Below are 14,138 nucleotides of genomic sequence, written 5' to 3'. Positions count from 1 at the left end.
GGGAATAGTAAGCTTTAGGTTTAAGAACCCTTTGTCAGGCTGAGGAAGTCTGTAGTTGGTGTGTGCTTTTTCTGGATGGAATGAATAGTAAAGAAGCCAGAAGCTGGGCTGACCAAAGAAGCCTCTGGCTTCTTTACTATTCATTCCATTCAGGAAGAGCGCATACCCATTACAGAGACTTCCTCAGCCTGACAAAGGGTTTTTAAACCTGAAAGCTTGCTAATTATTTTTCCCCCAACTATTTAAGTTAGTCTAATAAAAGATATCAGATTCACCCAAAGAACCTCTTCTGCCTATGTCCTTAGACCAACATGGCTACAATCTAAACCCTTATTGCTACCTTTGAATTTTTCACTTAAGCTTTGCCTGCCTTTACAGCAACATGTAAATGGCACCAGTAGAGTTGTAGGTAAGAAAGTTTGGTATTTTATTATCCACTTTAGTTTTAACTGAAGCATGAATGTGTCTGCTAAACAAATTATTCCATTTATACTGAAAACTTCAAATTTGAAGACAAGTAAAATGATGAGACAAGCAAGAATAATACTTGCTACAAGTTGGGTCTTATTCTGATTTTAAAAGATGGCTACACATTGGCATCTCTCATGTAGTCCATTCTTTTACAAGTACACCCATACTCAATAACTGATTTTAGCACGACAAAGCAGCCTGTGCACGTATTGATGATCAGATTTATGCACAATGCATTTGACCTCGCTAATCAAGCATTATCCAAAATGTTTCTCATTAAAGATTAAAAGATTAAAGTTTGATAAAAAATGAGTTAAAAAAGCATGAATTACAAAAACTCTCTGCCCAACTAAGTATTTAAGTCTTCTTAAGAGACCAAACAGCATTTTAATGAGATCCCAGTTATTATCTTACACTGTAAGCTGGAAGAAAATTAATGAAAATTCTCTAGCCATACAAATAGCAAAACAGCACCCAATAGTCGGTGAGAATTCTCTTCTGAAAGGGAAGTTACAGTACTTCTAGCATATACCAATACTGGGTTGAAATGATTATATCACCGATGAAGGACAGTTTCTCACTTTGACCTGGACTTCAAAACACAACCCTCCCTCCACGTTTGAATATCACTTGCAGCTTAATAAGTTTCACCATCATTTCACTGCTGTTTGCTTGAGTCAAAGCCCTGGTTATTTGTAGGGTTTGAAAAATACAAGAATGGTGAATCTCTAAAGTAAGTACATAGATATTCTTGGGCAGGTTTATGCATCACACAAAACAGAAAACTGCTGACTTTTTTGCACAGATACTATACGCTGAATGACTGGTTGGGTCTATGCCTTTACACAAGCATGTCACTGCCTATGTTCTAAGCCAGTGGTTCTCAATCGTTTTACACTCAAGGCACCCCTTGACAGATGCAAGGCACCCCTTGGAAAATACCAGTTCCTAGTTTTTACCTGTTTTCTGACTACAGAAAAACAACAGAGCAATTCTTCTGTTGCAAAGAACTCAGAAAGACCACAACACGTCAGAATGTTTTTTAACAGCATGGATTGCTATTTGATATCTCTGGATTTATTTTTATCTGTTTGTATACCTACCAGTGCTAACACTGAGAGACACCCCACAGCACTCTTGAAAGGACCTCAAAGCAACTCAGGGTACCACGGCACCCTGGTTGAGAACTACTAATTTAAGCTTTTCACAAGAGATCTGATTTGCAGGGGTGTATACACCTTTTTAATCAAGGAAAATATAAATGATTGCGTTTACTTTAGGCACTACAGAAGAAAGGCTCAGAAATTTATACCTCCTGTGCTCTTACAGAGCACAGTCCTACATTCTCCAAGTGAGCTCTGAGGTTTCTCAGGAAATCCCTAAAATCTCATATACTGTAAGGTCAAATTACACAAAGTGAAGATCTTCCTAAAGAATCAGTTGCAGATTTTGAAGCGCTACATTATTTGTATGGACATGCACGGCTTCAGAATTCGTTTGTCCAAGTGCATGTGGATAACCATAGCTTTAGAATGTAAGCACGGTGGTGGGATGGTACAGTGGCAGTGAAGACTGCAACAACAAACAAGGGTTTCTTTCCACTTGAGCCAAATTAAAAGGCTGCTTTTTCTAAACTTTAACAATAAGTATGTTGGATCAGTGCTCTAAAAATTTGTTGCTTTTTGCCCATTTGCATGCTTTACATAGGAACAAAATAAAATAAACTTACTAGATCATGTGGGTAAAAGCGAACTGAGGTAGAACTCGATACATGAGAGTCCGTGTCACTATAAGAACAGGGAAAGACTTCATATTATAAAATTAGACTGGATTTCAACACGCCATTCCAGTTTATTAAAACCCCTGATGTTCTATCTTTATTAGATGTAGCATCAATGTTTTAGCATATGAACCTTTTTTTGAAAACGTTCTTAGACTGTACTTTTTTATACTAAATGAAAGTAACTGCTTTAAAACGTCTGTCATGTAAACCTAAAATCTTAATCTATGCATTATATTGCAAAGAGCTTGCAAATAACATTATCTTCTATAGTCGAACAATAAAGATGCTCTGCTCATCTAACTCTCCTATTAAAACATCAGGACTTAATTGCAGCTCACCAGAGGTCCCTGGATTGGCTGGTGAGTGTTACCATGAATGAAATCATCCTGTCTTGTGTTGCATAAATTTTGAAACTGAACAGTCCTTGAAAGGAGATGTGTACTACATACCTCTTGGTTAAAGTCTGAACATACTGTATCTGTAGTTAGCTCTCCAGGTAAGAGAAATCTGTGGACTTTTGTTCCTATATTCAACTCTCCCTTATTTCTCCTACAAGCTGCTGCTCATTACTTTATAACTGGGGTAAAATTTTTGAAGCTGAATAAAGTATCTTTGGAGTCTAAGTGAAAGTAACTTCTGAAAATAAAATCGGGGGTTTTGAGGGGCAAAAGGTACCCTTAATTTCCAGTCAGGAATGCAACATTATCCTTCCATTTATGCATATTATGGACAAGGACTGGTTCCATTTGATAGATTCCAATATCAACCCATTGTTTCTTGCAGCAAAGCTAAATCAGCAGCAAGAACATTTTAAAATGTAAGTTTAGCATGTGCTGTTATGTTAGAATTACACAAAGGTTAAAGGAGCTTCTTTCCCTCACCTTGAGTTACAAGATACCTTGATTCTGGATTTTATCTGATGTTCATAGGGTCTTTTACGAGAAAGCAACAATCTGATTATCCACATGTTTTCAGTTTGTGCTGTGACTAGTACAGGCAGCTTCTGAATATTAGTCTTTCTTTATCCCTTATTGTCTAGACAAGCTACAAAATAGTTTATAGTTGACTTAAAATGTAGAATAAGTCATTCTGGCAGAAGAGTCTCTTAAAGAAAGGTTCCCTGGAAGCTGAGAAAACTTGAAAAAACTGTCTCTTAGTAAGAAACGCTAGAAGTAGATTTTTCTTTTCTTTTTTTTTTTTTTGCCATTGACTGCAGGTCTAGGCTACTGCTCTAGCAAGGTAGAATCATCAACATAGGTATAATATACTTCCTGTCAGTGAAACAACGGACAAAAAATACACTGTTTCCAAGATTCTCCCTCTGAATTCAGTAGCACCATGAAAGAAGATTGAGGTATTCATAATTTGAGTGATAGCAGATACTTGGAAGAATACCAGTAATACTTTCCAGTTAACAAACCTACTGTATCTGAACTCACTCTCCACCCTCTTTTACTACAGTTGATGAGATTCTGTCATATGCTAGTCATATATTAACAGTTTTTCAATCTGTTAATTGACTGTAAAATTGCAGAATCCTGTTAATTACCATTACTACTGGATGACATTTCTACTGTTTATTTTCTGTGCAGAGCAGCTAACCAAAAAAATAATTTACTAATTAATTCACTAATTCAAGAGTCAGAAAATTTACCCTATTTTATGCTTTATACGTGTATGGCGATTTTGGTGCTGTTCAGAGGGAAATGCTTAAAGCCTCTCAGAAGTGAGACTGCTACTACATGCAGAACTCAGAAGGCTAGAGTTAATGCCTCAATTAGATAAAAATCAGTCCATTTTGTTCCCCAGGCAAAACCTACCCTGTCCTTCACAACTGTAAGGAGCCCTATTAGGGAAGTCACTACTCTCAGAACAAGCAAGAGGTAGGGCTAGGATATGGCAGGATCTCACACAAAGGATACAGAGCTGCATGACAAAACTTAGTTCTACAGGCTGTCCCTGCACACTACTTCACAAGTCTCTAGAGCCATTATTACATGAATCCTATGCAGTTACTCCACCCAGTTTTTCTGCATTGAAGTGACTTATTTTTTTTGAAGGCAAAGGGGAAGTGGAAAGAGAGATGAAAGGTGAAGGATGCAGAGTCTCCCCCCAGCCCAAAACATAGCTGCTCAGTCCATAGCCTGGTTATTTGGTCTAGGTATAGGTCAGTCTTTCAGCCTCAGATGCCTTTCACTTATCTACACTTTTTTGGATTATCTACATACTTAAAGGACAAAACAACTAAAAGTTCATTTTGCAATCATAATGGCCAGGAATTTATTTAACAGTTTACATTCTGCACAAGTTGATAGTTAGGGTCCCCCAAAAAGTAAGGTTTCCTACAGGCCACAGAGTAGATTTGTCACACCCTGACTGAGAGCAGTTACTATATATTTGGGTGTCTGTAAGAGACATTTTTCCAATTTTGCAAAAAATTTTCAGCACTAAAGTTATAAATAATATAGAAGTACATATTTATGGTTTATACATAATCTTGTATATAGACACACACACACCTTTTACTTGAGGCTTTTTATAACCCATACTAAATGCTCTTTTTACTATTAAATACTTATGACTAAGGTTGCAGATTAGACAAAAATCATCACTATTGACTGGCCTTCACACACACCAGATGTTGGATGCTCTTCTTGCAGCTGGCTCAAAATTCACAAGTGACATGTCGCAGCCCCCTGTCTCGTAGAGTGTAGAACTGAACTTACCTGTTAGAGAAAAGGTCAAGAAAAACATCATATTTCCTTAATTTAAATCACAGGGGCACTGATTTCTATACAATAACATAATAGTGGGCATGATGTAAATGTATACCGCTAACCAACAGGTCAGCATAAACAAAAATTATTAGTACTACTAATAAAAAGAAAAATCAAATAAAGATTAAAGGTTAAAATGCTCAGAATTATCTTTCAATTAGAAGTGATGTCATTTATATCGGTTTACATGATACTTACATGATACATACACTGCCACAAATGCACTGAATTAATTTTATTGGTTATTTTTGTATGCATAATAAACTGTTTTAGAAATATAAGAAAACCCATGTGAGAATAAACCCAGCAGAGGCACCAAGACAGTTTCCTTCACCCCACTCCCTTCAAGGAAATAAAGAGTTGAATTATGTGAAGTGGTAAACAGTGGTGTTTCAAAGAAAAGACACAAGACTGCAGATGATATGACCACGTAGAACTCAAATGAATCACCTATGGATTGGTAACTGGCAACCATAATAAATTAACTATAGCAGAAACTGCACAGGGGGCCAGAACAGAAAGTCTGAAAGCCAATTTTCTGTTCAAAAAGAAAAAAAATTAGAGAGGAGAAATACAGTTTCTTTGTCAGTTATACATTTGTCCATTTTAGTTTCTGGAAAAAGAAGAGCAGAGATATTTGCAGTGGAGGAATTACCAAAGGTCAGAGAGCAGAAGTGGGATGTTACATTACCAGGAACTACAGGGACACCATTAACTAGGTATCATTAGCCTGAAAAGACATTCTTTTTGAACCAGATAGCTATGGATGAGGTAAAGCCTATTCCTAAATATAAAACAGGTGGAGGGGGGAGTGGCAGCGGAAAAATCAAGCCTGAACAATAAAATCACCTTCCCTGCAGAATACCTATTCTTATTACGATCTTCTCTCAACAAAAGCTTGGATACAAAAAAAGCTATCCCCTACCAGTTTGCTTTGAAGATCACATTCAGGTTATTTCAGTCCAGAGAATGAGAAACGAATTAAGTTGAAATTTTTCCATGGAAAATGTCCTGATAACAGCTCCTTCTGTGCAGTATAGCACATAAAAAGGCAGTGGATACTTGATCTAGAACAGTTGTGATGGTTCATGGATTTAAGGAGCATTTAAAACCAAAAACAGCATTATAAATTCCTTTTAGCTTAGTCTCTTTTGCCTTTACTGATGTTTAGGAGCTCCAGTAAGTAGCTGTTTCTCTTAGGATTATCATAAAGCCTTTTCACTTCCCTCTTCTATGGGCACACTAATGCCTGCATGCCTCTTCTGTTTTCTTTTGTTTCTACTGTTACTAGATCTCATACTCCAACTCCTCTTATTCAGGCTAGGTAGTGGGGAAAGAGGACAGAGTTTACAACTGAGACCCCATGGAAAAGTCTAAGGAAGTAAGATGGAAAATACAACTGGATGGTCAACAAAAACTGAAATCAAGAGTGCTTTTTTACCTTCATAAAAGCAACAAAAACTCACCATCTGTTACAGCAGATTTAAGTGCTACTTGTAACAACTGTAGTTACAACTTTTTCATCTAGAAGTATGATTTTCAAGCTACTGACCATTTATGGGAAACGGAAGATAAGGCTATGATCTGGCCATGTGTCCAACACATTTACTCAGGTTGGAAGTTGGATATATACTTTGATTTTGGGACAGCAGAAAGAAGCGGGGGAGGGAGGTTATTCTAGAGTCATAGCCAAAAGCTGACTACATGAAACAGGTAGCTCACCCTCGGTCAAAACTGGTTTTAACCCTTTCACAGCCACTGCCAAAGTGGCTGCTCAACCAAAAGCTGCTGTCAATTTGGCAGTGGCTGAGAGAGGGTTAAAACTGTCAGTGCCTTTTTGGATATTTAAGATCTCAGTTAAGTGCTGAAGGCACTCTGTTGCACAATGTAATATACAATTATGCTACTGGAGCAAAATTTAATTTGAATTAAAGCTCCAGAGAAAAATCTCCTCTATCATAATGGGTTTGCCCCAAATATACTTGTTTCATAATTACGTCAGTACAAAGATGTCAGCAGTTTGAACAAATGCAAACATCACACAATGTGCTTAACATTCTATTCAGAAGACCATTATTCATGATCAATAAAACACATATTATACACAAGTTATCTTTAAAAGGAACAGGTGGGTAAGCTTTAGTAGTTCTGTTGTTGATGCTTTTGCATTGGTGATCAAAGAACCTGTTTAAGAAACTCTGTTTAAAAAACAAATGGAGTCAATCCTGGAAATAGAATGAAAAGTGAATAGTCACCTAATGGGCTTCTCCTTGAAATGAATTTAGATCATGTTTAATATAATGTTTATATTGCAAAGATAAGTTTCCCCTGGACAGCAGAGAACTTTAACATAATAGTACCATCTTGTTAAATGGTTTCTCTCAGGAGAGTTACAAGTACAGAAGAACCTAATATAGTAATGCCTCATACTTGGAAATGTGCACCCTTCCCTCACCCCAGTTCCCCTCCAAACCTATCATAATCCAGTAATGCAAATGCAGAATATTATAATCAGTTCGAGACCATGACAGGATAATACATTACCTGCAAATACAGATGTGACAAATAATGAAAAAAGACAAAATAGGATATCCTATTTGGATATGAAGTACAAAATGAACACAAATTTTGCCAAGATGTTGGCAATGCTTCAACACTTCTGCTGAAAATGACTTCCTTTCCTAGTGGAGGTTAACCCACATACAAGAAAAATGTCGCTTTAAGACTCTAGTGTTGGCATATTCTTGGTTAGAGTTTGAAACTCATTTTCCAAAAAACTCTTGAAATTATCTAAAGCAAGGAAGACTACAATACTACAAGAGTTGGTTTGAATTAAATGCATTTTCAGCTTTCCTGCTTCTTTAAAAAAAACAAACAAAAAAACCCCCCCAAAAAGGACTCAGTCTTAGCACAATCAGAGCATATGTTCAGAAAGTCCAGGGCAGCTCAGTGATAGATTAAGGTCATGTGATCTTTACAGTGGAAAGTAGGAACAATGAGACTCTGGCTATTTTTTTATGTTCCACTACCAAGTTTTCATCAAAAGATGCCAAGTCAGACATAAGTCTACATTTTTATTTTTAGACATGGCTAACTACAAATAAATGTTTAATGTTTACACCTCAATAATACATTTCTTTCTCCCCACCTCTTTGCACAACATTCTCTTTGAAAGTAAAGTTTTTTTTTTTAATTTGTCTTGTCGCATTGAAATAGTTAAAGCATTGAAGGCATGTATGATTTGACAGTGATTTTACAAGCCTGAAATTTTCGGAGGCAAAACTGAAATGAGATTATTTACTCTTGAAAATAAAAGGTCAGGAATTTTTCATTTATACTTTCAAATTCTCATTATGTTCATTTATCAAGTAATGGTTTTAATCAGTATAACAGCAATGATTTGAAGGAAATTATAACAAAAAACAACCCCAAACAAACCAACACCATAAATGTCAGTATTACAGCACACACTAAAATTTGTATTTGTAGGATAAGCACAGACCCAGTAACAGGTGGCTACAGGGAAACAAACAGTAACTGTTTTACCCAAAGGAGGATCTGTGAATCTTGGAGACTTACTGTTTAAAAAAAAATCCAGAACACTTTGACTACTAACAGTTTTCTACCTATTTAGAGAAGCCCTGAAAGTAAAAGGCAGATAACCAATAAGTGATTCTCAGGCACAAATTAAGACTACACCTTCAAACTCAGATGTTAAAGATGATGTGAATACCTGCATTTTTTTGCCCCAATGACCATGGAATATCATGTCACTGTTAAAAGAGAACAGGGCTGGTTTGACTCATCCCAGGAAGAAAAAGTTTCACCAGCCCCCATGGCCCATGCTAGGAAAGGACTTGACACAGATGTCAGGCCAAAAGGTTCCTACCTATTGTCCCAAGAGGTTCCCTTCTAGCGTAACATTCACATTTTCTATTAATTAAATGACAGTTTACCTTGTTCTCAACCTCTCAGGGTTTGGTCTTGCAAAATGTAGATCTGTTGAATGACTTGGACAATCAACCATGTTAGTCTACACCAGTGGTGCCCAACCTTTTCTGCCTAGCAGACCAGATTGGCCAGTGCTTTTGATTTGGTGCAGGTATGGTGGACAACAGCTGGCCGCATGGAAGTGTGTGTGGGGGCAGGGGGGAGAAGGATGAGGAGGGTGCATGCATGACCCAGCCTCTGCCAAAAGGAAGGTGGTCTGGGGATTTGGCAGTGGGGAAATGGCCACCACTTTCCACTGCCAAATTTCTGGACCAATGGGGAACCCTGCAGGCCAGATGCGATGGCTCTGCAGAGTGCATTTAGCCCACAAGCTGGAGGTTGAGCACCTCTGGTCTACACTAGCATCAGAATACATTTGAATATATTAGTTAATACTTTCCTACACCATTTCTTTAAGTCCTAAACAAGACAAAGTAAAAGAAGTCAGTGGAACTGAAAACACTTGTCCTGTGCAAGATTAGATTTTAAGAACACAACACTTGATCTGAGCCCACAAGAAGCATTTTCAAAGGACAACTTACTTTTCTCTTATCCTTATCTGTCACTTGTGAGGTTTATAAATTATTTATCAAAGTTTATAAATTGTGGCAGTGTCACCCAATTAAGGTGGTCCTTTTGACTGCACTGATTTGATTGAAAGATTGGAGGGTTACTACTTTGAGAATAATAAAGAACCTCCATAACAAATAAGGGTGATATTTTCCAAAGGTAGAAGCAGTGATTCAGCACCACTTCTGTCTATCTCCACCCCAAATCCTGCAAATTAATCATTTTATTCTTTTATACATGTCTGAGAACTGATTCAGATTTACGCTTCAGATGAGTTATTAGAAGCGCTTACAGGTAGTATTGAACAGGCTGATCTTCAATAGGACCTTGCAAAAGTAGATCTCAAAAACAAATCCAAATGTTAGAAATAAGAGAAAAGACATAAAAACTGATTTGCCAAAGGTTACTAAACTCTAGCAGTCTAGAATAAAACCAAATAAGGATGTGCCTAGACCAAAAGACCAGCCCTTTTCCAGGTTTAAAAAAAAAAAAAAAAAAAAAAAAAAAAAAATCACCTGGCTGAAATTAAGAACTGTTAACAAGCTTCTCATTCAAGTTCTGAATATTAAGCAATCACTCAAATAATTTAGTACTCTTCCTTAGTAAGCTACTTAACATATACCCTTTGTGACCCTTTGTGTCTGCTTCAGAAAAATCTACATGACATCTACTAGCCAAGACTTCGCCTACTAACCAAAGTGCAAGATACTGATACTGCCAGGCTATGGCCCAAGAGTTGTCACTCCCATTCAAGGCAAATCAGTACTTTTTCCTTGACTGGATTCATTCCGAATTAATACCGTTTGTTTCTGCACTTGTCTTACCTCACGATGTTTTTCTTCTCCCCACCCCTTTTCTATGTTGCCTTCTGTTACTGTCTAACTTTGCATCTTGTGCTACCTCAAACTCCCTCTCCTTAAAAAAAAATCTCTTATTCTGACATAACAGTAAAGAGCCATATTCATTCTTCCACCTCAGACTTGGAGGTTAAGAGACACCCAATAGAAAAAATGTTCTAAATCTGTAACTACCACTAAAGTGAATTAGCTGCATACAAATATTAAAGACTCATCCTGCTATCCCCACTCCCTATGCAGACACCTAACTGAGAAATCAACCTTATCTTTCTCAATATGAAAAAGGAGAGAATACAGGCTGAGCCCACCTTTTGTATCATATGCAACTAGAAAGAAGTCTGAAGTGCCTCACTCATCCTATCAATTGCCAAAAGTACAATTATGCTCTCCCGCTTCACCCCACATCCCTTCTAGCTTTCTAACTGTAGAGATGTTCTTAACAAATATACCTTTTCCTCAGTTTTCTAGCTGTTTTAAATGGGGACTCACTTCTCCATATCTTTCCCCAACCTCTATTCATGAGCAGTCTTCCTCTGTTGATTTCATTCTGATGTAACATGCAAAAGTCAAAGTCAACTGGCTAGCTGTCTGGAAACTGCCACAAATTTTAAAGTGGTGGTTTTAAAGTAAATTTTGTAAGAGTGCATTTCCAACTTCTGTAGTTAGTTTTAAAGAGCACTGTTCCAGAAATGCAACCTAATGCTTGCAGTTTTTTTGAACCACACCACAACAACCCACGACTTTCTCTCATCTGCATTGTGTCAAATAAGGTATTGTCCGCTTTGTCTCTTAATATTGTAATATTAGTATAATCTAAAACAAATATTATACATTTTGTTTTGGGCTGGCCTATGATTTTATATAACTGCACTCCATCTATGAGACTAGGAGCTCCTAAAAATAATCAGCAGTCAGTTATAAATGTTACTGTTAGAGGTGTTCTTCTTCAATCTCTCAGCTATGGTTTCTGCCTAGCAAAGTAAAAGTCCCAATGTTGATCCTGAAAATCGTAAGCAGCTGTTCAGACACTCTACTTAGGAGGAGGTTAAAGCAAGAATCCCTCTCAAAAACATCTTGGTTTCCATTTCTACCTCTGACTTACTGTATCAGCTTGGGAAAGCCATTTAATGTTACTGTCTCTCAGGTTCCACACCAACGACTATTTTGCTGACCTCCGAACTGTTAAGAGTGCTAGCCAATATTTAAAAAGTGCTTTGAGATCTTCAGAGAAAATGCACTATACGAAGGCACTATAGGCCCACTTATGAAAATGGAATTAAGGGGAAAAAGAAGCATTTCAAACTTCAGTTCAGTTCAAACTATGTTCAGTTACATAGATATCTTCTTGATTATAGTCTCAAATGCTTTAGAAGCAGCAGCACAAGAGTCAAATAATTTAAGATTCTACAAGAAAATCTCAAACCACAAATATTAAAGATGTTGTATTTAAGTTATTGAGTTTTTAAAAATATAACCTAAAATAGCAGACATATTTAATTTACTATACTCAGCCCTCCACAACAGGAATGTCCAGTGACTTAATGAAACCTCCATCACCCCCAATGAATAGGAATTCTTTGGCACCTAACAAAAATGCTTTTGGACCTGTAAATTTCAAATGCTCATCCTGGACCAGAATATAATTTCTATCCCTGCAACTCTATGAACACTAGGAAACCACTAGGAGAGACCAAAATGGCTGTCTAGTATTTTCTCATAAATGAAGCTTACATACTAGAACCATCTTACTGTTCAGATCATAAAAGATCTTGCATTATTGGCATTCATTTCAAGCCATTTTAAAATATTTTCCATTTTGCCTTTGCTAAAAATGTAGGCAGATAGATGATGGGGAATACTGAGGAACCAACCAGAAGTATTTCCTTCGAAGAAATGCACCCACATGCTTCTAAAAGGAGATTAAATTTAACTGAATATTATTAGTACATTATTACCCATAAATCTGCTGCATTAAAACTTCCATGTCACCAAGGTTACATAAGGCCTGCATACCAAGTTCATCGTGCAAACTGCTACCGCCTACAGCAGATGCATTGTCATGTGATGCTTCTAAGTGGACACTCCCATTTCTCACCAGCAAGGAGGCGCTAGCGCTGAGCACAGCTGCCTGGGAAGGGGGGCGGGACTGGACTTTGACCTGGGTTGTGGACTGCTGGCCTTGCTGACCATCTTGAAGGCTACGAAAAAACATGGATTGGGGAAACATTACTGGGAAGAATCCAAAAATAGCTAAAAGTGAAATTACATAAATTAACAAAAGGACATAGTTAAGATAAAAAACAGCAAACAAAAGCCATGTGTAATTAGGGTTATGACAACCCAGGAGTTGTCATACCGACAAGTTACCCAAGTCAACTCATTCACAGAGCCCTCCACTGCATCCTTTAATAAAATAAATAAATAAATAAATAAATCAGTCCTGTTACCTTTTAAATTGTCCCTTAGTCCTCCTTCTCCCTCACCAGTCCCCTAAAGATTTGTGCAGTTGTGGATGAAGTAACTAAGTAGCAGAGATCAGTTAACTTCATTTTTTTTAGGTTGAATTTTTCTAAACCAGATTACCTTGGAAGCATTCAACTAGGGCAGTTTGTACCCCAGTACTGCTACAGAGTACTGCATGCCAAGAAACAAGTTTAAAATAAATAAATAAAAATTTCAACCCCATTTTGAATAATTTTATAGCTTAGCTGATGATTGCACCCTTCAAAAGCTTGAATCTGTTTATTTCCTCTTTTATATTCCATTCTCATTCCTGTACTACTTGATAAACAATACCAATTATTCAACAAAAATAGCTTGGAAAGGAGAAAAAGACAGAAAGCAAAGCCAGGAGCATTGCTGATTACAGCAAGTCATAGCTTCTAAGTCTTCTAAAACAAGCCTTTTTAGTGTTAAAGGTGGCAAAATCCCACAAGTGTTTTAAAAAGGTCTTTAATCACATCTACTCTGCGTGTTTTTATTTTCCTTCTGGGCTGGGAAACTATACAGTGCATAACCGTAACATGTAGAATATACTTTTCCTGTGATCAAATATCTTCTTAGAGAGGTCTTGTTATGTTGTATATTCTGAGGTTTCTGTTGTGCAATGCAATATGCCTGACATAACACTGAGTCAAATTATAGTGACAGAATGTATTTAGAGCATCTGCTTTTCAGTTCTCTTTTTACAGGACCACTGGGGGAAAAAGCCACAAGATTATGAACTCAGAACATGTGTTCAGAGAAAGTTAATACAAAATAAAGCAGACATGCACACAAAACATGAAGAAAGCCATCTTGAGAGTCACTATTACTTTATTCTAAGGTATTGGGGTTTCAACGTTACTTCACTGTTTTGCTACTATAGACCAGGCTCTCAGGGAGCTACCTGGCAACAGGGGTGCTTAGGGAGCAAGATTCAAAAGATGCAGTATCCCTTAAGGTGCTTCACCATCTCACTTGAGGATTCTTATCCAGCAGAGATGTGATGCAAACCTGAACAGCTGGTAGTTACTGGAACAATTTTTTCTTCAGTAACATTAAGTTGTTCCTACTCTAGCTATCAGACTATTCTGTCAGACAAAAGCAGCAGCAAACACTATAAGCAGCCACTTGCATGAATATCCAGAAGAGGATTCATCTAATCTATAAAATAATTCTAAGTACAAAAAGCTGCATGAACCATTGCTA

General features: G+C 37.2%; 1 protein-coding gene across 6 annotated transcripts in view; it reads right to left on the bottom strand.

Annotated features, from left to right (window-relative positions):
• The window catches only part of PCNX1 (pecanex homolog 1 (Drosophila)), a 130,438-nt gene that overhangs the window by 57,658 nt on the left and 58,642 nt on the right, over positions 1 to 14,138 (bottom strand). For 3 of the 6 annotated variants that reach the window (XM_019551439.1, XM_019551441.1, XM_019551440.1), the window contains exons 8-10: positions 12,462 to 12,646; positions 4,890 to 4,980; positions 2,201 to 2,258 (exon numbers count right to left, since the gene is read on the bottom strand). In XM_019551439.1, the coding sequence (XP_019406984.1) occupies positions 2,201 to 2,258; positions 4,890 to 4,980; positions 12,462 to 12,646 (334 nt within the window). The remainder of the gene's footprint in view (positions 1 to 2,200; positions 2,259 to 4,889; positions 4,981 to 12,461; positions 12,647 to 14,138) is intronic. The other 3 variants (XM_019551443.1, XM_019551444.1, XM_019551442.1) reach the window with 2 other exon arrangements.

This window comes from Crocodylus porosus, unplaced genomic scaffold (assembly GCF_001723895.1).
Source record: "Crocodylus porosus isolate Cpor-Errol unplaced genomic scaffold, CroPor_comp1, whole genome shotgun sequence".
NCBI lineage: Eukaryota > Metazoa > Chordata > Crocodylia > Crocodylidae > Crocodylus > Crocodylus porosus.
The sequence above is the reverse complement of the archived record's forward strand: the minus strand, read 5'-3'. Positions and strand labels throughout refer to the sequence as shown.